General features: G+C 40.9%; 1 protein-coding gene across 2 annotated transcripts in view; it reads right to left on the reverse strand.

The window, feature by feature from the left end:
- Positions 1-24,575, reverse strand: part of PLCB1 (phospholipase C beta 1) — a 679,674-nt gene that overhangs the window by 74,189 nt on the left and 580,910 nt on the right. For both annotated transcript variants that reach the window (XM_084776840.1, XM_084776841.1), the window contains exons 27-31: positions 23,814-23,994; positions 12,736-12,812; positions 12,546-12,635; positions 11,345-11,402; positions 10,693-10,779 (exon numbers count right to left, since the gene is read on the reverse strand). In XM_084776840.1, coding sequence (XP_084632966.1) covers positions 10,693-10,779; positions 11,345-11,402; positions 12,546-12,635; positions 12,736-12,812; positions 23,814-23,994 — 493 coding nt within the window. The remainder of the gene's footprint in view (positions 1-10,692; positions 10,780-11,344; positions 11,403-12,545; positions 12,636-12,735; positions 12,813-23,813; positions 23,995-24,575) is intronic.

Genomic DNA, 24,575 nt, shown 5'->3' on the forward strand with positions numbered 1-24,575 from the left:
TTCCAATGCCTCAGCCCAGCCAATGATTTACTCTCACCCGGAAAAACCCTAACCCACTGCCTAAGGTTTATACAGCCTTTGTTTCTCACCCAATAAAGAGAGTTGTTTCACTAAAAACCCAGGGGAGAATTTTTCTCTGACTTTCTCACCAGCCAAGATCCTGACTAAACGCCCCACCCCATAAACTTCACTCCCTTGAGTTCAGCCAGGTGCACAACGTGCCTCGGAACCCAGAGGGGAAAAACAGATCTGGGGAGGCAGGGCTTTTTGGTGACTTGTCATCACGTCTCTTTTTAAAAATAAATTTATTTCTTCACTTACATTGTGATCGCTGTCCTCTCCCTTCTCTCCTCCCAGTCTCCCCCCTCCCTCCTTCTTCCCCCATAGCCCCTTCTCCTATTTCTCAGAGAAGGGGAGCGCCCCCCCCCCAACCCACCACAGCTCGTAAGTCGCATCAACACTGAGCGCATCCTGTATCCCTGTGGCCTGGCAACCTCTTCCCCTGTGGCTTCGCGAGCAGCCAGGGGAAATGGATCAAAGAGTAGGCAACAGCGTCCATGTCAGAGATAGTCCCCTGCTCCCCTTACTAGGGGACCCACATGAAGCCCGAGCTGTCCATCTGCTACGTCTGTGTAGGGTCCTAGGTCCAGACCATTCACGGTCGTTGGTTGGTGCTTCGGTCTCCGCAAGCCCCTTTGGCCTTGGCTAGTTGGCTTTGTTGGACTTCTTGTGAGGCTCCTGTCACCTCCAGGCCCTTCTATTCTTCCCCCCACTTTTCCATAAGATTCACTATGCTTCACCGCCCAATGTTTGGCTGTGAGTCTCTGCATCTGTTTGCATCCCCTACTGGGTGTAGCCTCTCAGAAGAGGACAGCTATGCTAGGCTTTGTCTTCAGGTCTCTTATCTGTCTAGACACAAGCCTGCTTGCTCATCTTTCCCACTTCCCTCCTGCAATGGATGGGGACAACAGCTTTGTAAAACTGCACGGAACTAAACTCTCCACTGCAGGGGACAATTCCCTGTCATGCACATGCAGTTTCCTGCAGGCTATGTGTATCTTTCGAAACCAGACTAACTCAAACATTAAACATTTCAGCTCTGCTATAAGGAGCCTTTCTGTCTCAAGCATTGGCTCCTTGGATTGTTTGAATTGTCTTGTCCCCCTGAAAACAGATAGGATTTGGATTTGATTTTAAAACAGTCTTCTTTAGAAACCACTAAATCTTAAGGAATGACCAGGGAACAATGAAACTAAGCATCTGAAAGCCAAATGAGTCGTTGCCCTGGTGGGTTCTTGTGCAAATTTGAGCATCTGAATTCCTCGTTGGAGCTTTGAAGGGTAAAGAACTTGTACCCCAAACACAAGGCCTCTCCAGACCCAGCAACCCATGTGGAACCTTGCCCGCCATAAGCCACAGCCTCCAAACCACTGAGTTGACAACAACCCAAAGATACCTTCTAGAAATAGTAGAAAACACACAGGTTAAGTTTTCAAACTTAGTGGACAAGTAGGATGGAGCCAGGGCACTAGAAGGAGAGTCAGAAAAAAACCTTTATCCATAGGGAAGCACAGAACAAAAAGATGAAAAAAAAAACCCCTCAAGTGGAGGAGAGCTCTCCTTTTCTGAGGAGAGGGAGGAAAGGGGGAAGAATATAGGAGGGCAGGACTAGGAGGAGAGGAGGGAGGGAGCTGTGGTCAGGATGTAAAGTGAATAAATAAATAAATTTAATTTTAGAAAGAAAAAAAAAGATTGAGTCCACACATACACACACCCCTACACAAATATACAATACATGTAGACATGTGCACATACACAATTGTGCACGTACATGTGCACAGAATAAAATCCTAAATGTTAAGCAAAACATTGGGCAGAAAACCATTGTTTGCTAACATGGTAGTTGAGAGTTTGACAGAACAGATGAAATTATCTGTCTGGTCACCTCAAACACACAGACACATTATAGAGTTATCTGCCTGGTCATTTCAAACACAGAGGTGCATTATAGTGTTATCTGTCTGGCCACTTCAAACACAGACACATTATAAAGTTATTTGCCTGGCAACTTCAAACACACAGATACATTAGAGAATTATCTCTCTGGCTATTTCAAACACACAGATACATTGCAGAGTTCTCTTTCTGGCAATTTCAGTCCCACAAATACATTAAAGTTATCTGTCTGACCACTTCAAACAAACAGATACAGTATAGAGTTATATGTCTGGCCACTTTATACACAGAGATACATTATAGAAACAGTGTATAAGATACAAAAAAAAAGTATAAATGAGGTCAAAAGGAAGAAATACACATTCTGTCTAAAGAACTACACCTAACTACACCAACAGATGCAGGAAGGCTGCAGAGGTGTATGCCCAGTGAGCTACCAGAAAATACTTGACAATACAAACTTCTATACCCAGTGAAAATATCACTGCAGGCAGAAGGCAGTGTGACTCTTGTCCACATTTTAAAATAAAGAATGTTTGGAAAAGAAGGCACTGAAGGCATGGTGTACCCTAGTCTCATGTCTTGTGAGTTTAAAAGTCGTTGTGATCATCTCATGCCATTATCTTTCTCAGTGTCTTCCTTTCAGTGAGATCATCTGAAAACAAGGAACCAAGGGTAACATTTGATAGAGACATTGGGAGAAACCTTTGTTCTTACTGAAGTTCTCATTCGCTGTGTACCAGTGGGGTGTGTAACACTTTTGATAGTTTTACTATATTTTAGAGTATTGGCCAGAGATTTTGAGACTTTTTTTTATTAAAATGTATTTTAATTTTAAAAAGTCTACATAATCACAGTAGGTTTCAAAAACAAGTTGAGATTGGACAAAGGGAATCGAAAATGGTCCCATATATCCTGGTATCTCCCTGAAAGAAAGTAAATATGTCTATTTTATGTTCAAGAAAATAAATGATAACCACATTTGTTTCCTAAGAAGACAATTCTTTGCATAGATAAAATGAAAAACAATGTCATTTAGAACAGATAAAAACCCAACTACTGTATGGTTAATTTGATAATGAGTGAGGCACGTCCCAAAGGCTGCTGGCTCCCTCTTGGAAGTTTGGGTTCTCCCACAAGGAATTTTAATTGATACTGGCAGGGGAAAAATCCATTCTTGTCCAACAAATAGCAAAGAGTAGAGGAGATAGGAATGCATTAGTAGAAAAAAGGTCTAACTTTAGATCCTAAAGTTAATCCTTTCCCCGTGAATACCAGGGCAAAGGTCAATTGCATCCAGGGCTACATCTCAAAAAGCAGCAGTGCTATCTAGCATGGGTAATCTCATGCTAGAGATGAATCACTCACTCTGCCACAGAGATGTCAGGGGAGAAAAAAGGAAAACCAGTCTATCTTTCCCTGCTTGAGAAAATAAAGAAAGGGGAGAGAGAGACAGAGACAGAGACAGAGAGACAGATAGGCAGGCAGGCAATAGACAGAGACACACAGGAAGGCAGTTGGCTACATAATCTGGTTTTCAGTAATAAAGGAAAATGCCTTAGGGCTTCCTGGAATTCTCTCCTGATGATGCACTAAATTAAAACAGAAAACCTATGGCCTAAGAAACACCAAAGACAAATTAATCATCAGAGGGAAAAAAATATAAATTACAAATTTATCGACTGTTTTTTGAGGTCAGGCAGACAGTTCATTAAAAAGCCCTGTCAAAAGATGATTCCTGTAATGAGAGCTGGCAGCCACAGGGTGATCGATATTCATTGGGATATTAGCAACAGATTGAGGGCAACATGCTAAAATCCCCTTTCAAATATTCAAGAATAAGAGCAGAAGGTCCTTTGTTTCATCATAACTGCACAGGCTGTGGCTGCTCGATATTGGCAGCTAAGGCTTTGAATCACTTCCAACACGTTTTCTATATACTAATTCTTCCCTATTGGCTTGGCAAACTCAGGTATAGAAATCCCAAGGAAACCAATTATGTCATCAAGTTGGAAGCTGGGACAGTGTTCTTGCAAAGATTTTCAGGATTCTGTGGTTGAATTTTGCAAGAATATGTATCCTAGACATGATCGAAGAAATACATTTAATGGCTCAGTGAAGCAGCTCACCTCCAGGACCCACACACCTGAATATTTCTCTGGAACTGAGAATTCTGTTGAAGAGGATCTGAACCTACTTCACCTTTAAGAATGTCTACTGTTTATAGCTTGATAAGTTTCAGTGGGACTCGTGTATGGCAATGGACAACTTGAACTTATATCAAATCAAGGGTCAAAATATTTATTTGTTGTATAAATTGCCTCTAAGGATCACACACCTCCATGTCTTTACAATGCTCTCAAGAGTTACATACCTAAGGAGCGGATACATTATGCTCTTTTAGAATGGGGATAAAACTGAACTCAACCTTTCAAAAGGGTCTGCCATCTGTCACAATGTGGGGTGCTACAAACTAAGCTTTCACACTGGGGTCATCAACTGTTCCCCCAGAAAACAGAGACGGAGAAGACCAAAGATTCCCTTTCTGATGAGCCATCTTCTCCTTCGATTGTTCTACTGCAGGTCAAAAAGAACATGAGGGGCTCAGGTTTATTGGGAGCCTGAGCTCGCTGCTGAGTGAACGCTCCACAAAGCTCTACTTTGCTTGAACCTTCGAGGTCATGTGCTCTCTGCTGGGCCAGTAAAAATGTCTTGCCTCTGATGTACTGTTGGCTCTCACCAACTGGTTGTTTGAATTTCTTGTGTTAAAAAACAAGTTGTTGTTGTTGTTGGTGTGTGTGTGTGTGTGTGTGTGTGTGTGTGTGTGTGTGTGTGTGTGTGGTCACCAAGGAAGAAAGTTAAACAGAGAAGTCTAAAGTTCAGAAGTCTCAAAGGGTAATAAGGATAAGAACTTTCTCCATGTGCAGCCGTGACTGTGGACACCAGCATGTGACTATTTTCCATACATGAAGTGGATGAAGGAGGAGTGAATTATTATAGTCAATAATATGTTGAAAGGCACTGAAGACAGAGGAGAGATGCCATATAGTGACATTTGCACTATAAGAAAATGACTATGCATCACCAAGTTTTACTTAGAATTTTTTCCTGCCCCTTTTTAGACAGATGCTGTTTTCCACAACTAACAGCGAAGCCTGGGCATATTTTCGCGTGAACGTTGGCAGCTATATAGTCAGGCCCAGTTCTTTGTAAAAAAAAACTCAGAACAGTTCATAAATTTCTAGATGTCATAAAATCACTCTGCCCTGTCATCACTCTTCCTGAATGGAATTGACTTGCTGAATCTGTTTTATAGCTAATATTGATTGGGTGTTTTTTTTTCCTTGAGTTTTTCCTCTTTTCTTTTGTTGCTGCTCTTATTAATTTTGTTCATATTTATGTCAAGCTCCCAAGCCCTCCTGGTATCACATCAAAGAGGGGGGAATTTCAGAGGTGGGGCTGTTCTATTTCTGGTCCACATCCCACAGTCACAGGCGCACTGAGGTCTGCTCAGTCGTCCTGGCTTTTCCTAACCCACCCTTGCTGCCCTGTGCTTCAGTGTCTATCATTGTTCTGACCCCTGATCTTGCCACTTCCCTCCACTGGCTTATTATTGCTGCTGCTTGCAAGTCTGCATCTGAAGTGTCCCCCAGAGGCCTGTGAATAAAAGCTTGCCCTATCCACCAGGGCTATAAGGAGTTTGAGGAACCTTTAAGAAGTAAGGCCTGGCTGGGCAAAGCACCTTACAAACATATAATCAGTAATGAGGAAGCTGAGACAGGAGGATGGCTGTGATATTAAGACAGTGCAGGCTACATAATTACCCTGTCTCAAATTTCTTTTTTTTTTAAGTGTATCTAGTGAGAAGAAATGAGCTCAGTGGGAATTTGTCCTTGAAAAAAACATTCGAACTCTGATCTGTTTTGCTCTGTTTCTGATTTTTGGTTGCCAAGCATAGACACAATCCCTTCATCATGTGCTGTCTCCTGACCCGGTGTGCTACAATAGGCCTAGTGCAGGCAGGCCAATGAACAAGGGAGCCTGTGAGACAAAATAAAGCTTCTTTTCCTTTTGAGTTTCAGATGCTGTGCCACAGGGGCGGAGAGCTAACATTCTCCTTGCTTTTGTTATCATACTCTTTCATTTGCTGTGTATCTTATAATATGTGACTTTTGTTTTGTTTTTGCTGGAGACAAGGTCTTATATAAATGGCTTCAAGCCTGGGTATGTAGCCAAGGATAACCTTTAAAACTCCTGATCCCCCTGCTTCCTCCTGACAAGTGCTCGGATTATAGATGTGAGCTACCATGGCTGACTTCACATGTGATTTCTTATTTTATTATCAAAGTAATGGCTCTAAAAACACATCCTTAAGCTCCACAGAACACCCTTCAATAAGTGATCTGGTTTGACATAAAAGCAACAGTTTTCAAGGGCTGCCTTCAAATTCACTTACACCAAGACGGCCAGAAGAGGAGCATCATAGATAAAAGAGCAAATTTACTGTGGTACTTTTTTTTTTTTTACACTAAGTAAAAACAAGAGAACGACTAAGAATTCCAAGGAACACTTTATATCCTTTCAAAGCAGCCAAGAAAGAAGAAATAAGAGCTGCTAAAGATACAGTTGTGGCACAAAGTGCTCACCATGCCAGTTACCATCTACCCACTGTTTGATGAAAAAGCACCAATTTTCTTTAGGGTTTTGGTGACCATAGAAGCAAGAAGCTAAACCTCCTCCACCTCTGTGAATGAGTATTAGCCACTCTAAGCCACTCATGAATGTTACGCTTTTTCTTTCCTTGTGATTTGTTTAGGAGCTAGAATTGGCTCCATTACAGTGGATGAGGAAAAAAATCTATTTTGTGGGGGTTTGGTGGGAGGGAAAGCCTTTCTGAAAGTTTCCCATCAACCTTAAGAAGTAAGTCAAACGAGGATCTTTCCTGCCCTGCTTTTCAATGGTTCTACATAGGGTAACAGTGCAGTGGACCTTGGTAGCCACCTTGCTGTGGACTTTAAAGCCTGGAGACAGCAAGCAACAACAATGAAATGCTAAAAATTCTGACTATCTGTGAGCTTGCTGAGCCATTCAACTACCTAGCCAACTCTAGAACTGACCGCCTATGCCTAGAAGTGGTCAGCGACCCCTAGAAATGGCTGCCCATCCCCAGACCTGGCTGCCCACTTGCTGTGGCTTCAGTGAGAACTATCCCCCGTAGGTACGTTCATGTATCTGAACACTTGATCCCTATCTGGTAAAACCGTTTGGTAGATTGTGAAATTTTTACGACATGAAGCCTTGCTGGTGGAGGTACAGGACTAGGGGTGGCCTTTGAGGTCTTATACCCCACCCCACTTTTGTTCTGTCTTTCCTGATTCCTGCGTATGGGTGGACATATGCCCAGCCAGCTTCCTGCTCCAACAACATGCTGTCCTGTGTCCCTTGCCATTATGTTCTCTCTCTCTTTTATGTTCTCTCTCTCTCTCTGTTACGCTCTCTCTCTTTCTTATGCTCTGTCTCAGTGTCTCTGTATCTGTCTTTTTTTCTGTCTCTCTCTGTGTCTCTGTGTCTCTATGTCTGTTTGTTTGTCTGTCTGTCTCTGTGTGTGTGTGTGTGTGTGTTTCCTTCAACTCTGTCTGGAATAGGAAGCCAAAATAAACTCTTCTATAAGTTGCTTTTGGTCATGATGTTTTATCACACCAGAAAATAACTAATATAGTATCTACAGTGTGCCTTGAACTGTCCCTCCACCCCTAGAATTGTGCCACTACTCAAACAGTACTAATATCACTTATTAAGTTGTCACTGTTTAAGACTATTGTTTATTTATTTATTTATTTATCTATTTATTTATTTATTTATTTATTTATGTAGACATGTGGCTTCACTTTATCTCCTAGATGGGCCATGAGCTCTCAGTCTTTCTGTCTCCATGCCTCCAAGTTAATGTGATTTTATATGCATGTGAGCATGCTCAGCAGGTTTAGTTTGATTTTCTGTAAAACTGTGCTCTGGCAGATAAGTTCTCAAAAGTTAGTCATTTTCATGTTTGGCTATATACAGTGAAGAAGCTTTAAGGTGCTGCAATAACCACTTACTTAATTTGATCTTAATCATAATGAAATAGAGTAGTCACATATGTGGCAGTATATGTTTACACTCCCAGCACTAGGGCAGCTGAAGGTGAAGGAACCTGAGTTTTCATCACATATGTGCGCGCGCGCGCACGCACACACACACACACACACACACACACACACACACACACACAGTCAGGGCTAGGGAGATAGCTCAGTCAGTAGAATACTTGCCTTGCAAACATGAGTGCATGAGTTAAATCTGCACATTTTACACACACACACACACAACAAATTTATGTATGGTACCATACCCTTGTAATCCCAGCACTGCAGAGAGGCTAATGGATGCCTGGGTCCCTGGACAGTCAGCCTAGTCTATCTGGCAAGTTTCAGGCTAGTGTGAGACTTTGTCTCAAACAATAAACAGGGATAGTACCTAAGAAATTATCCTCTGGATTCCACATGCACACACACATGTGCACCTACAAACATATAAATGAACAAACATATAATACCTATGAATTACTTAAGCTATATAATTTTAACACATGCATTGTATTTTATCTATGAGCAAATATTTTACAGTGTTGAACCAACACACACACACATACACACACACACACACACACACACACACACACACACACACAAGCAAAACAAAACTGGAAATAGCAATAGTTGTAAAGAAGGGTTCTAAGAGGTCTAAAAATGGCTGAGATTCACTGTAAGCAAATTTTATTAGACCAGGATACAAAAGCAATGAGAAATTCAACATGAGAGCTGAGCTTGAAAATGTATGGGTATGAATATATTTATATATGGTTCTAAGTACTTAATATTTTTCCTTAAATTTTAGTCCAGTTGGATGTTACTTGGCCACTTAATTAAGACAGATTTTGAATATAAAATACATCACCCCCTACCACAACATGTCCTGAAGCCACAAAATGCCAAAGCTAATCTGTTGTTAATGTCTTCAGCTCAAGGACTCCCTAATATCATTACTCTTGTGGTTTGGAGCCATTAGTAAGTAAAAAGGGGTCACAGACCCTGGGACACCAGATATTGAATCCCACATCAGAGAGGGCTGCTATGTGGCCATGCTCTACAGAGGGACAACACATATCCAGAATGTCTGAAACATTACTTTAAGAGTCCGTTAGCTGCCTAGAAAGTTGTGCAGCTTAGGACTTCATGGATTGTTCTCTTCGTGAATTTTCCACTTAATACTTTTAGGCCATGAATGACTGTGGGCAACTCAATTCAAGGGAGACTACATATATAAAGGAGACTACTGCAATGCTATGGTAAAATACATCCCGTTGTATTAGCCTAAGCAGTCTGAGAAGCTGGCTAAGAATATCTGAATTGTATATTTACAGGAGAAACTTAACAATTTGCAACATGCTAAGTAATTATCAAGTCTTGCCAGAGAATTTATATGGCTAAGCCTGAAATCTTTAGAAATAACAAAGACTAAGTGATTATTATACATGATAAACATGGTAAACGTGAAGGCTGAAGGACATAACTGTGGAAATATACTGAGCTAGCCATGAGGAATATCTCTGAAGCTAACCAGGGAATGATACATACAAACAAATAAACCTAACACTTGAGTTTTGCAGACTCAATAAGCTCAGGCAGAATGGCAATACTTTTGAGAATCTGTATTTTTCAACTGTAGCTAAAAAGACAGGGAAATTTAAAAAGCACATTTTTTTAAGAGACAGAAAAACTTTGAGCAATAAATCAAGATGGATAGAATGTTCTAGAACTGAGATGCTGTTGGCTAACCTGCAAGTATTTGATTTACAGATAAGTTTATTCAACTTAATGTCCATAGACAACTCATTTCAACAAACCACAAGCACAATCTGATTTGATTTGTTGTTTTGGATTGAGCTCAGGGCCTAGTACATGCTGAGCACTCTCAGTACCACTGAGCTACACTCCAAGCCAGAATATAATTTTAAAGGACAACACTGATCAGCTGTTGCTGTGGAGACAAAGAGATTTACTCTTCACTCCCTACTTTGTTTTTTTTTTTTCATTTTTATCTTTTACATAATTTATTCAGATTACATCCCGATTGTTATCCCCTCACTTGCATCTTCCTGTTCCCTCTCCCTCTCTCTTCCACTCTATTTCCGTCCCCTAGACCTGTGACAGAAGGGGACCTCCTCTCCCACCATATGATCACAGCCTATCAGGTCTCATCTGGATAGCCTGCTTCCCCTTCCTCTGAGTGCCTCCTCCCCACCTTGTTAACAGAAGATTTTGTTGGGTCAAGAGTAGAGTGATCTTGGTGAAGGGTGTCCCCTGCTGGGCAAAGTCTGATGTTACAGCATTACAAGATGAAATTGGTTGGTTCGATTAAAAACACTCTCACCTGAGTCACATAGCAGAAGAACTGCAACCAAGTTTGTGGAGAGGGTTCGCGCACTCACACTGTTTAGAAAGTGCTAGTTGGTGATGAATGCTTGCAAAATATTGCTGTGTTTTTACTATCACTACATATGATGCGTCTCACATGCAGAATGACCTGAGAAGTTGTGCAAGGTACTTATGAAAACCAGGACATTTCATTTTTACTGGACAGAAAGCAAATGAGGCAAAAGTGTACAGACAGCCAGCATTATCTAGCTCCGTTTACCTGGGGCTTCTCATCCAGGATCTGCTGGCGGATCTCCTTGTGTTTCTCCACAAGTTTTTCTTGTCTTTTACTTTGTGCTTCCTCTAACTATAAGAAAGGTATCCAAAGAAAAGACTAATTTTAGGGGGGGCGGGGAACCATAGAACTTTTTAAATGCATGTTACAAGAAACAAAACAAAACCCAAAGTTTTTAAAATCTACGGTATCAATTATTTGGTGTTCTGGGCAGAAATTGCCCTTTGAAGCCAGGTGATGGGAACACAGGCAGAGTCGGGTGGTGACTGGTGGACATACATTTTTGTAAATCTTTGAGCATTTCAATAACACAAACTTTTTAAAAGCTTAAGGACTAACCTAGATGTGGCCACCATCTCTCTCACTGGTAACAGTGAAGGGATCTTTTGGAAACTCCCTTTTGAGTCATTTTTTGGGTCCTAAGCTAGGCAGGAACTCTATCCCATTCACTGTTATAGTCCTTTTATTTAGCTCTTTTATACATGTGGTTTGCCGTAGCCTGAACAAACACACTCTTATGGAGTATCATGAAGCAGCTGGATGCTGGTGACAAGCAGCCCTCCTCCCACAAATTCACAGTGAGCCTGGCAGCTGTCGGTGTGGCATTTACAAAGAGGAGAGGGGTGAACAGACATACCCTCTTGATGTACTGCACCACCTCCTGGATGTATGATCGGATCATCTCTGTCTTCTCCCTAAATGGAATGAGCCACAGATCATTACACAACCTACCTGGAACCCCAAACGTCTATGATTCTATTATCTTTGTACGGCTGTTGAAAGAAAGGTCCAACCTGGTGTGGAGGGCAATGGTAATGCTTCTCCCGGGACACAGGCCCCGTTTTTATTAGATGCTCCCAAGGCTGTCTAACAACTTAACAAGTGAGTGTTTAGTTATTTCCCCAAAGGGATCACTTTGCTATTTTTTTCTAAAAGGCCTGGAGTCCCCCTGTTTGTAAGTTCACTGTAAAAACTGTACAAAGGAGACTGATGATTCTAATGAGACTGAACCCCACAGGCTCATATGTTTGAATGCTTAATAACCAGGGAACTCTTTTGTGGGAAGGAGTGTAAGCTTTGTCACAGGTGAAAGCAATCTTGGCAGGCTTTGCCCTTGGACACACCACAGATACTCCCTGAGATTAACCTTGAGATAGACTAGGTGGAGCCATCCTGGGCCTGTAATTCAGGAAGCAGACCTGGGGACTCCACCTGGACTATTGTGTTTCTAATCGACCCTCAATGAGAGGAGCAACAGGTTCAGACTGGGCATGAGTTCATGTGGATTGAGAAAAGGACCAGCGCACAGGCCAGAGACACCTACGGACCCGTATCTATGGAACAGATACCAGAAGGTTCACTCTTTTTTCCCTTTAACCTTTTTTCCCCTCTTGTGTAAGCTAGTTGGGTTATATAATAAAGTTTAATAGTTAAAAAATGGAGCCAACACTCTTTGATAGGATTAGAAGGATTAGGAGGTGTGGCCTTGTTGGAGGAAGTGTATCCCTGGGGGTTGGCTTTGAGGTATCAAATGCCTATGTTTGTCCCTGACCCAAGCAGGAGCTCTCAACTACTGCTCCAGCACCCTGAGTGCCTCGATGCTCCCACCACGGGGATAATGAACTAACCCTCTGTAACTGTAAGCAAGCCCACAATTAGATTCTCCCTTTTTATCAAAGTTGCCTTGGTCATGGTGTCTCTCCACAGCAATAGAGCAGTGACTAAGACGTGGATCATGCAAAAAGTTAATTTGGGGATAGACTTTACTAAGAGGCCTTTGCTCTGACAGAGAACAAGCTTGTCTTTTCAGTTGGGGAAGGGGGCTACTTTCTACTCACTCTTCCATCTGGCTTTTATCTTTGGACTTGGCTTCTGTTATCTTCTCCTGCCTCTTTTTATCCATTTTCTTCTTTAGTTCCTTCTTCTCTCTGAATTTACAATGGGAGGAAAATCAGACAAATGGAAAAGCAATCTGCATTTCATGCCTTTATGTATATTGAGGCTAAAATTGAAGGAGGGAAGGCTTACTTCTCACAGATTTCCTTGAGCTTCTTCAACTGATTGCTTTGACACTCTTCGGCAACATCTGTCAACTTCTGAATAAGCTGGGGAAAGAAAATGCAAGTTTGACGTTTTCTATGACCACAGATACAAGCTCCTGTCCCTTGCATTTGCACCGCAAACACCAGCATGTATGCTTAAATAATCTGCAGTGGATGCCGAGCTGTTGATAGAACCATAAGAATCTGACTTTGGCAATGAGGACATAATTTTAAGGTATCAAATCATCTTTTTGTGGCTTGTTAATATGAAATCCTTCTGATTTTCTCTTTTAATTGAATTGAATTCATTAGCTTGTCACTCCAGTTTCTGAAGCATGGCCCAGCGAAAACACAATTAACAGTGTGGACCTAGGTTCTTACCTCTAGTCTATAACACATTAAAAGTATTATTTGGGTGCTGGGGTAATAGATTAGTAGTAATACACTCTAAAGTTATGACTTAGGCCAAGGGTCTACCTTTTCTAAACTATTTTTTAAGATTTATTTGTTTAGTATGCATATAGTATTCTTTCTACGTGTATGCCTGCATATTAGAAGAGGGCATCAGATCTCATTATAGATAATTGTGAGCCATCATGTGGTTGCTTGGAACTGAACTCAGGACCTCTGGAAGAGCAACCAGGGCTCTTAACTTCTGAGCCATCTCTCCAGCCTAACTAACATTTTCTTGGTTATAAGATTGATACCTTTATCTCTGGTGGGTAGCATGAAGTTTAAATAATAAGTAGGGAATAAATGTAAGTTATACTCAGCAGTTCAGAATTCTGAGTTTCTGGCTATATTTTATTGTTGTTGTTGACTTGCTTTGAGGATGGCATCAGTTACCCATTTTGGAAACTGATGTAACGTCCTTGTGGGATAACTTCCATTGATACAAAGAACATCAGGAATGCTTTCCTGTGTTGTTGTTGAAGCCTGGGTTGGGTGAATGCAATAACTGCATTGCTTTGCATCCCTTTTCTTATCAAACAAAGCTTCAAGACAGCAGCAGCTGTATCTTAACATCCTTAGCATGCCCATGGGCCCACAATCCAGTTCATACCCAATAAATCTTAATACATGCAAGTAAATTTTCGTGCCAATCAAGTCTCACTCTTTTTCCACATCAGGAGTCTGTGGAACCTCAGGTGGTTCTAACAGGAGACCTTATCCCTTTCTTGGAAGCATAAAATATGGCATGGCTTTCCCTGGGAGGCTCAACTACTATTTTTGAGGTGCAGTGTTTCTTCCTCAAAACATATAGAACACAACGAGCTGACCTGTTTAACATTAGTGATGTCTATCATAGTAACAAGGCAGTCATCTCTCAATATCTACAGAGGACTGGCTCTAGGATCCCTAGTATGTACCCAATTCCATGGGTGCTTTGTGCTAAATGGTGTAGCACCTGCCATAATATTCACACACTCCCCTGTGATCTTTAGATCCCCTTTCAGATTGTTTATAATACCTAGAACATTTTATATCCTGTAAAATAAACTCAGCCAGGCCCTGCAACCTGGGGTCTTCACCTCTGTCTGCTGCTGCTCTCTACTGCAGTTTCAGAAGTTGATTTTAAAAGCCCTTTCAAGGGGATGGAGAAATGGCTCTTACTATATTAGCGTAAGGATGCAGGTTTTAATCTCCAATACCCATATAAAAAGGCAGGTATGGCTACTCCCGTCCCTAACCCCAGCATTCATTTCAGAGGCTTAGAGAGTTCCATGTTCGTTTATGATAAACATGAATGTTGGAGCATTTGATTGTGAGTAGCTATCAAGATGGTGGGCCATAAATTGCCCATTTTAGAAGACACTGCCTCAGCACCACTGCCACAATGAGAAAATCATGCTCTGAGCAGCACCATTTATCAAATTATACAAAAATACTGTCCCCACCTCCCATGGACGCACACAAGGCCAGAAGACCTTTCTCCTGTGCCATTTGCCCCAGAGGTTTGACAGAAATTATTCAGAGATTCTCCTATTTGCTATACCAGATATACGTGGGGAGAAAAAATGCAGACTGCAAGGTCTTGTTCTGGGCTTATTAGCAAGGGGCTGTACCTAAGAACCTCCTCGGGGAATGTGGATGCTTAGGTGGTCCATGGGGTATCTCACAGGCACTCATTTGACTTTGGTAGCACTTACACTTCCTTTTCTGTGTTCTCACTTCTCGCATGATGCCAGAATATTGTATGCCAACCTCTGCTTACGTTTTCTGCCTTCCTCCTGGCAATTATCCTCACCCAGCACTTTGGCGTTCACTAACAAGGCCACCAACCTAGAGACACCTGGGCTTCCCACACACTCAGTTCTGACATTTCGTTAAGTTTGGGTTGAGTCCTCACACACAGCCTGACCACAGTCCCCGAGATTTCCTGGCTGGTTGTCTCCAAACCCTGTCAACTCGGGGTTTGTTGTTCTCAATTCTTGTCCCCATTTCCTTGGCTCCCACTCTGTGTACCTTTTGGGAATTAATCACTTCAGCCTAAATCCAACAAGTATTGATCAAGCCTCTTCTTGCAAGCCCGGCACTGTTTTAGAGACTTGGCTGATGACTCATCTGAATTGATCTTGTTACTCATGTGTCCTATGATGAGCAACTTCAGTGTGACAAGGACACATATAAGTAATGAAAACTCCCAGGCCCTCTCTTAGACCAATACCTCAGATTCTGTACTTCCTAAAGTTCCTAGGAGGAAATGTGCACCTTGGAATTGTCTGGATTATTGGAGGAAGATGCTGACACCGTTACAGAAGCTGTTTGGGTTTGTCTGGCCTCTGTCTTGAGATCTTTGCACATTGTATTCTCTTCAGTACTCCAAATCCAATAGCCTCATCTCTGCAACCAGAGCGGCTTCGACAGCTTTGCAAAGACACACACAGTTCCCGACAGACCATATACCATATCATAGATCCTAAATTGTGTTTGTTTCTCTCCCGGCCACCCAAAAATTAAATTTCTTTACTTCCCTTCATGTCTTTTCTACCTGTGTAGGGATCTGAAAAAACATTTCATGTTTTTTTTCCCCTTGGAATGCCCTGTGCCATTTCATGGATGGTAGTTCAATGCATGGTACAAACTTCCTCTGTAAAAAAACACATCCTTATCCATCCTCCAGAAACATGCACTCTTGTTCTATCTTTTATTATCCTTTCGTTCTATTTCTACGTTGGGAGAAAAGAGTCCATAGTAAGCTTCATGCTTTTAATGCCAGCAATTTGGAGAGAGAGGTTCAGGCATTCAAGGGCAGTCCGGGCACAGAGTGAGCCCATGACTCAGAACAAAACATAAAGCAAACAGATAAGCAAAACAAATGAAGGACGCATGATCCCCACACTGCAGTGACCCCCTTCTCTCCTCCTCAACCTTACCACCTGTGCTTCTGAGGGTTTTTGTTGGTTGGATTTCTGGGTATTATTGTTCTTGTTCCAATTGAGGAAATGCATCCATCAGACTGGTCTGTAGGCAAGCCTGTGTGATGGTCATCTCAAATAATGATTGATCTGAGAGGGTCCAGCCCATGTGGGAGTGCTGCCCCTGCTCAGTGAAAACTGAGCAATCCAGGAAGCATTCCTCCATGGCTTCTACTTCAGCGCCTGTTTCTAGGCTCCTGCCCTGAGTTCTTGCCTTGGCTTCCTCAATGAACTGTGACTTGGGACATGTAAGCCAAATAAGCCCTCTCTTTCCCAAGTTATTTTATCACAGCACTAGAAAGCAATCTAAAACTCTGCCTCAATTCTGTTTTAAATACCAGAATCCACCTCATCTCTCATTAAGACTTCAAAACGCTTTTTGTTGCTGAAGTCATTTTTTATTTCTCAAGATTTTAATTATTCCACAGATTCGTACATTTTCTTGGCTCAGAGAACCTTTTGAAACTTGGTGATGTTTTGTTTCCCTGATACCTTTAGGCTAAAATAATTGAAGAATAGTTATAAAGTCCAAACAACGTAACGCTAGTTTGCATAGAATTCCAAACAGATGTTTCTGTTTCTATAAAAAGAATAAAAACTACCCTCCCAATACATGTGAGTTTGGTATTATACCTGAGGGTGCCTTGGCACATAGTTTTACAATAATTACTTTAAATTTCATAAGATAGTTAACCACTCCCACACAGAGAACCCTTCTTCAATTCCTGCAGGAATTACCAGTTACTCCTTTCAACTTTCTTGCCAACAAGGTCTAGCTGTGGACATTCCCCACTTCCCCACCTCAGCGACTGCATAAGTAAGCCGAAGCATTCTCTCTTCCTGGAGACGGGACTTTTCCTTTTATCAGGCATCAGTATTCAGCTCAAAGGTATAGTACAAGGTCTTTTCCTCTTGGGTACATTTGTCATCCATTGAATCAGAAGCATCTGCGAATTTCTCCACATCGCACAGCTTTCTGGTGCACAGGTGTTCTGGTGCACACACGTGTGACTGCAGTCTCTATCTGGAAAGCATTTCTTCCTGGCCCATCATCTCTAATTAGCTTTTCTACTCCAGCTCAGATATTTTCCCTTCTTATATGTCTCCAAGACTTAGCTGGCCCTGTCCCCAGATATTTTTCTCAATTTGTAGATTTCCTTTTTACATTGGCATTCATCACATATCAAGAAAAAATCCAATAGTTTGCTCCCAGAACTGTCTGCATACCCCTGTGTACATACTTTTTTTCACCTTATTTTATCCTTTCAGTGATATTCCCATGTGAATAGGATGGACCACAAATAAACATTACTTTCATGATTGTAGAGCTACCATGGGTTGTGCTGTTCTACCTCAACAATTCTTATTTCTATTTGAAGTTTATCTAATTAAGTTCCAGAGGGCAGTATGAGCACTGCCCCATGTGTGTAGTGTCTGGAAATGAGCTGATACAAATTCAGACACACTGGGTCTCTTTCCTACCTCACCAAGAGAAGGCTAAGGTCCATCTGTGCTTTCTCATCCAGCACTGTTTCTCTGGGAAGGGTTTGCTCCGCATTCTGGCTCACATTTGGCTCCCATGGGACCTGTTCTATACTTCCGCCTCCATCCTTTCACCAAAGTAATTGATACAGGAGATCACTGATAGTTTGACTTCTGGCCATGTGTGAGTTCTCTAAGGTAGCAAGGCTGGCCAGTCATATGACCCTAGCAAGGCTCTTCCCCAAGATTCTCCTACAGGTCAATGGAGAAAGAAAACCATGTTTTGTCCACCATTTGAATAAGAAGGATGATAAGTCTCTTAGGGAAAGAAGGGGGGGGGGTTGGGGGGGAAGTGGTAAAATTGCATGAAGGCCACAAAAAGTTTCTGGATGGAACTCTGTCAATTCCTTTCTTTACATTTCCACACTACTTTTATTTTTACATGATTCTGTCTTGTTTATTTTTTTCTAGTATATATATTTGGTTCAAGTTAGTCCAGTGTAAGTTTCTAACTCTTTCAATCTGGAGAAGCTTCACACACACACACACACACACACACACACACACACACACACACACACACATACACACACACACATACACAGACACACCAAAAACCTAAAAATTTCTCCAGTGCTCCCCAAATGAGATGAGGGAACTTGAGTTTTGGTTCAAAGTTTTCACTGCATAGGATGTAAACACAGGACAGAAGGGTTGTTTTTATAGCAATGGAAGTACTCTGTCACTAACCTAAGAGAAGAGGACATGAACTTTTGGAGTTAAGTGTGTGTTAGCTACAAGCATCAGCAGGAACAAACAATCACAGGTAATAATGGAGGAAAAAGAATCAGAGTTCCTGGGAAATGAACCAAGATTGCATGTGGTAATCTCGAATTCTACACGTGATGTCTAATTTAATTGCTGATATAATTTCTTTTTTCTTAAAGTAACAGATACATTTTTTTCTACTTTGTTTGTTTACTGTCCATAGCAATCTCCTGTTAAATATCCAAACAATTAAAAAAAAATCAAAAACCAAAACAACAAAAACAAAAAACCCCTAACCCTCTGGAGAATAGAATTTCATGCTTGTTTTCAAATTTGAACTAAATCTCAATTGGTTTAATCACTGGAGGAAGGGAAATGTTTTCCATAGAAGAGAATAATTCCTGATGCTAAAAGAGGATAAAAGATGTGTGGATAGAAATGATCATATTTGGAGTCTTTCCTGGGAAAGATGACTTTGGAGAATAGACAAATGCCCAGTGTCAACTGCACTTAACATAAACAGGCCCCTTGTTGTTCACTGGCTCCCTGAGAAGCTTTGTCTCTTTTGTTAGTTCCTGGTGAGGGTCAGAGCCCCTCTAGTGAGTTTTCACTATGAGGGGGTCAACTTCTACAAAGAATTCATTTCTGATATAGGTTAGTTATTTAGTGGTCCAAAGGCCAAACACAACACTAACTCCTTGAAAAGGCATCCATCTTGATATTCTCTAAAATAGTCATTCTCACCTATGCAATCCTTATTTATTTTTATTTTCCATAACTAAGGGTAACTTACACCTACCTCCTTGAGCCTAAATGTCTTGGTGTCATCTCTTCACTGGCATTCTCAGGATCAAACCCAGGAACTCAGGCATGATAAGAAAGTGCTCTAGCACTGAACAGAATTGGGCCTTCAGTTTGGACTTAAATATTTACATGACCCTTAGATTAAAATTTTTTTTTATTCCAGAAAGAAAGAAATAAAATGGAAAATATGGCCAACACTCCTATTCACTGTAAATATAATTTCCAACAAATTATATTGTAAATAAAATCCAACAAACTCTTAACATTTTAAATCATTCTTCACTCTGGAAGTAAGCCATAATAAGTGTCATCTTTAACTTGTGGGAGATGTGAATGGAACAAACAGTATAATATTCTTCCTTAAATGATATATCTGCTCCCTTTCTATGGGCCTATAATTTACAATACTTCAAAACCAACTTACAAACAAGCAAGGAGCTGTAGTCTATTTTGTAGTCTTAAGTGACACATGATGACTTGTGTCATTGCAGCTCTTTGGGCCTTATGATTCTGAAAGCCATAGTGGCTACTTGCTTCAGAATAAATGAAATAAATAGTTGTTGCTTGAAATAGCCACCATTGCAGACAGGTTTTCAGACTATTAGCAATGCAGGTCTGACTAGAAGAGATAACATTTGTCTTGTTTGTAACATGCTTATAAATCTTGGACTCTATGATCCATGTGGAAGGCAGGCCCAGAAACTCTGTCCATGGAGGTAAACATCATGTCAATCCTTTTTCTAAATACAAAAATATATCATTTCAGTATCCTTCATTTGCCAGTGGAAGTGCAGCAATTATTGCAATTCCAAGGTGCTTAACCTAAAAGACATGGATTCTATTTTGATGTTTTCCTCATACCACAGTGTCTTCCTCCTCAAGCTCCTTTTGTTGGTACCAGAGCTATTATCTGATTTGCCTTTGGGTTTGTTGTTCATTAGTGATTTCTTTAATCTTCACTAAGTAGTCATTAACACCATCAAATTACATCCAGACAATACACATTATGTACAAGAAAAAAAAAAAAGAAAAAGAAAGAAGGGAAGAAAGAAAGAAAGATCAAGGCTGAAAATTTGTTGCTTTAAACTAAACATTCTAATTATTTTATTTTTTAATTAAAAAAATTATTAATTTATTTAGATTACAACTCAATTGTTATCCCATCACTTGTATCCTCCCATTCCTCTCTCCCTCCCTCCCGCTTTCACCCTATTCCCCTAGGTCTATGACCGAGGGGGACCTCCTCCACCACTATATGGTCATAGGCTATCAAGTCTTATCTTGGTAGCCTGCTTATTCTTTCTCTGAGTGCCACCAGGCTTCCCCACCAAGGGGAAGAGGTCAAATATAGGGCACCAGAGTTCATGTTAAAGTCAGTATGGGCTCTCCACGTAACTGTGGAGAATGTCCTGTCCATTGGGTAGATCAGAGTAGGGATTCAATGTTTACTACGGTATTATCCTTGGTTAGTGCAATAGTTTGAGGAGACCTCCCTGGGTCCCGATCCACCTATCACAATGTTCTTCTTATAGGTTTCTAGGACCCTCTGGGTCTTTCTATTTTACCATCTCCTACATTTCTCTTACCTAGAGTCTTAGTAGGATGTCCTCACATCTATCCCAATCTCCTGGTAAGTGAAGACTTTTGTGGGACGTACCTTTTGGGTCCAATTATAAGTGAGTATATACCATGTGAGTCTTTCTAATTATTATTTTAATATCTCTGAGAGGTGAGTCACTCCTACATTCTATAATATAAGAGAAACTAACATCCTAGTCAAAGGAGACTTTCTAAGAATTCTTGTATAAACATCTCGATTTATAAATAGTGATACAGATACAAGAGAGGCGAACTAGTTTTATCAAAAGGTACATATATGAAAACTCATCTTTTCTCCTCTCCTCAATCCTGTACAAATCATCCTTAGGAAAGAATTGCTACCATATTCTATTCTAGCCATGTAGTTAAATTTTTATTAATTGTTCTTTGAAATCTTACATGCAAACTATGAGGGATGTGCAAAGATTATGGTTTCTTTTTTCCTAAAATTAGCTCTGATTCTATGTCTTTCCCTCCATTCACACTTTGTATTATGATTTACACCTGCTCAAAACAAATAGACTCTATTTTTCTAAACATTGACAAGTCCCATGACTTAACCAATATAATAAAGAAGTTAAGAAATCTTGGGAGACTTTCCATAGATGTCTGGTGCTTGTAGAGAACCAGGGGGGATGAAGGAATCTTCCAAGGACGGGCAAACAGTACAGTGTTATAAAGAGATAAAAGGAAACTGGAATAGGAGAATTAAATGGGGAGGGAGATGATGTGAGTGCTGGGAATAGAACCCAGATGCTCTGGAAGACAAGTCAGTGCTTTTAACTGTTAAGCCATCGGTCGACCCATTACAGCCTCCATCTTACTGCAGTAGTGTACCAATCAGGCAACTGACCCAAAGCTTTGGGGCTTGTTACAAACACCTCCTTGAACTTATTAAAGTTTTAAGGCCTTAAACACATTTAAGTTCCAGGTCCTCAAAGAAAGTTCTTGGCACAGAATTATCATTAAGAGCCCAATCTATGGAAGACTGATGATTTAGGATTTAGGACAGGGCCTCAGTCTGGACTTGAACAAGCTCTCCAGAGGATCCTGACATATGCTTTACGTTGAGAATAACTGGCCAAGTAGAATACGATTTTGGATAGGTAAGTCTCATGATTTTGAATTTTAAATTTTATATTGTCATAAAGGTTTTAGGATGAAAACAAAAGGATTACACACCAAGTGACTGATTACATAGTATGTTTTCTCTTTTTCTTTAATAGTTTAGGTTAACGTAATAAAATGAGGGGTTTCAATATTACGTTCATACACGTGCATAATTGTGTCTTGTTTATATTCAATTCTCCCTTCCTCCATTCTTCTTCTTTTTTCCTTTATCCCAAACAGCATCTTTTCTGCTTTCTTGAATATTGTATGTATGCATGCATACATGTATGTATGTATGTATCTATATATGTATGTGAATAAGCATGCATGGCTTATTCACAAATCTAGCTCCTATGAGAGAAATGGGATATTTTGCTTCTTTCTCTATTAACCTTTCTTGTTCTCCTTTTCCTATTCTTTTCCTCTCCTTCCCCTTTAGAGTGACTGTTTCATGATACATGTTTATGTTTCAATCTAGATTGCACACATGAAGGAGAACATGTGATATGGCTTTTGGAGTCTGGCTTATTTAACTTAACATGATGACCTCCAGTTACACTCATTTTCCTGTGTGTGGAATAACTTAATTCTTCTCTATGGCCAAGTAACACTCTGTGTGCCTTTATCACACTTTCTCTATCCACTCATTTTTGATGGATATCTTGCCTGTTTCCTACCTACTGACTTTTGTGTTTAGGGCAAATATAAATATTAATGTGCAACTGTCTCTGAGGTATGTTGACTTAGATTCCTGTGGGCAGCCGAGTCATATGGCTAGTTTTAGTTGTTGAGAGCTTTTATAACTGATGTTCAGAGTGGCTGTACTGGTTTACACTTCCATCATCCAGCTTATGGAGGTTTGTTTTCTTCCTCATCCTCACTAGCATTTGTTGTCATTTGTTTCTGTGATGCTAGCCATTTTGACCTGGGTGAAATGGAATCTCAAAGTAGTTTTAATTTGCATACCCTTGACAACTAAAGATGTTGAACATTTTTGAATATTTATTGGTCATTTGTATTTCTTCTTTAGAAAACCAATCAATTCATTTGCCCATTTATTGATTGGATGACTTTTTTCATGACGTTTAAATTGTGCATTTCTTTATATAGATTCTAATTTCTTGTTAGATGTATTATTGGCAAAGGTTTTCTTCCTTCCATCGGTGGTCTCTTCATACACAGTGAATCTTCTTACAGACTTACAGCAAAAAGATAGATAATTCAGTGAAACTATTTCCTCAAAATACTACTCATTTCGGTCAAGGTTATTCATTTCAGTTCTTTTGTGTTTGGCATTAGCTTGTTTTCAAGGCTAGTACTTCATTGCTAAATTCACATCGTGTGCCTCTGTGTGTGATCAAATAATCCTATTATTTATTAAGGGGTCAACAACAGTATCAAGAATTTTGCAATCCATGAGAAAATATTTTGGCAGGCAAACCTTATCACTATCGAAGAGGGTGTCTTTTGCTTTCCCAGGTAGCCTTGAGGTTTTGAAGGGAAATCAGGACAATGGGCAGCATTTAGTTCTGTTGTGTCTGTTCTTATAAAGCTCAGTGAAAGTGAAAATGTGCTTGCAGCACATGCCTTATTTTTTAAAGAATTTTTTTTTTCACTTTCTTGCGCCATCTCAAAGATCCCCTGAAACTAATTGGCATTCCAGGGAAGGTAATGACAGCCCATACGTCCATGAAGGGATTAGCGGAATTTATCAAGCCTGCAACAAGTGTTGGTGAGGTGGAAACTGAGTAGCCTCTGTGCACTCCACACCGGGGCCATTCGCTTCCACACTGTTGCCGTTGAGTCATCTGAGAGCAGCAAACATTTGCTCCTCCAGCATGCCCCGCAGCTGCACAAACACAACCCATGCTCCTTGGCTTACCAGTTTAATGTGCTCTCGCTTCTGGTACTTCTCACTGTAGTACTGCTCTTGCCGAAGATTAAGCAGCTGCTGTTGCTGCTTGTCTTTCAGATCTATTAGCTTCTGGGTCATTTCGGCATCCAGGGCAGCGAGGTCTTGCTCAATGGCCGATGAGCCATGGTCAGGGCTGCTGGGTTCAGTTCTGCAAAGACACAGACAAGAGCTTGGGTCAGGAGCTGTGCAGGTGGTACCAGGCGCTCGGAAGGCTCTAAAAGTGCCTCCTCTTGAGGTCACCTGGCTTGGAAGCAGAGACAAAGCCACTAGAAGGAGAAGGTGAGGATCCCATATGCAGACAGAAACCAGTTTTGAGTAAAGCACTCTTCACATTCTGTGGAGTGCTTGGGACGGGGGAGGTGGGGGGTAACAACGGATAACGGAGTGAGAAGACGATGCAATGAGCACAATGTCTGATGATTAAACTGAGGAGTCTGCAGGATTTACTTGTAGATTAAGGGAGATGGGAGACAGGGAGGCACAGCTTGAACCTCAGGGTCTTGGCTTCTCCTGATACATCTTTACATATGGAATGTTTTCAGACTTTTTGCATTTTGGCAGAAAGTCTAAAAAACAACAACACAGTAATGCACCTACGTCTTCCATAAAAACAGGGTCAAAGCCACTCCAAAGCTTCTAGAAATAAATCCTTGGGTGATCTGATCCTGGGAAAGCATTTTTCTCTCTGAGAAGAACATACAAGCTAGTGTTAACCAGAGAAGGAGAATT

Source organism: Acomys minous (genome assembly GCF_964271855.1).
Source record: "Acomys minous genome assembly, chromosome: 3".
Taxonomy (NCBI): Eukaryota; Metazoa; Chordata; class Mammalia; order Rodentia; family Muridae; genus Acomys; species Acomys minous.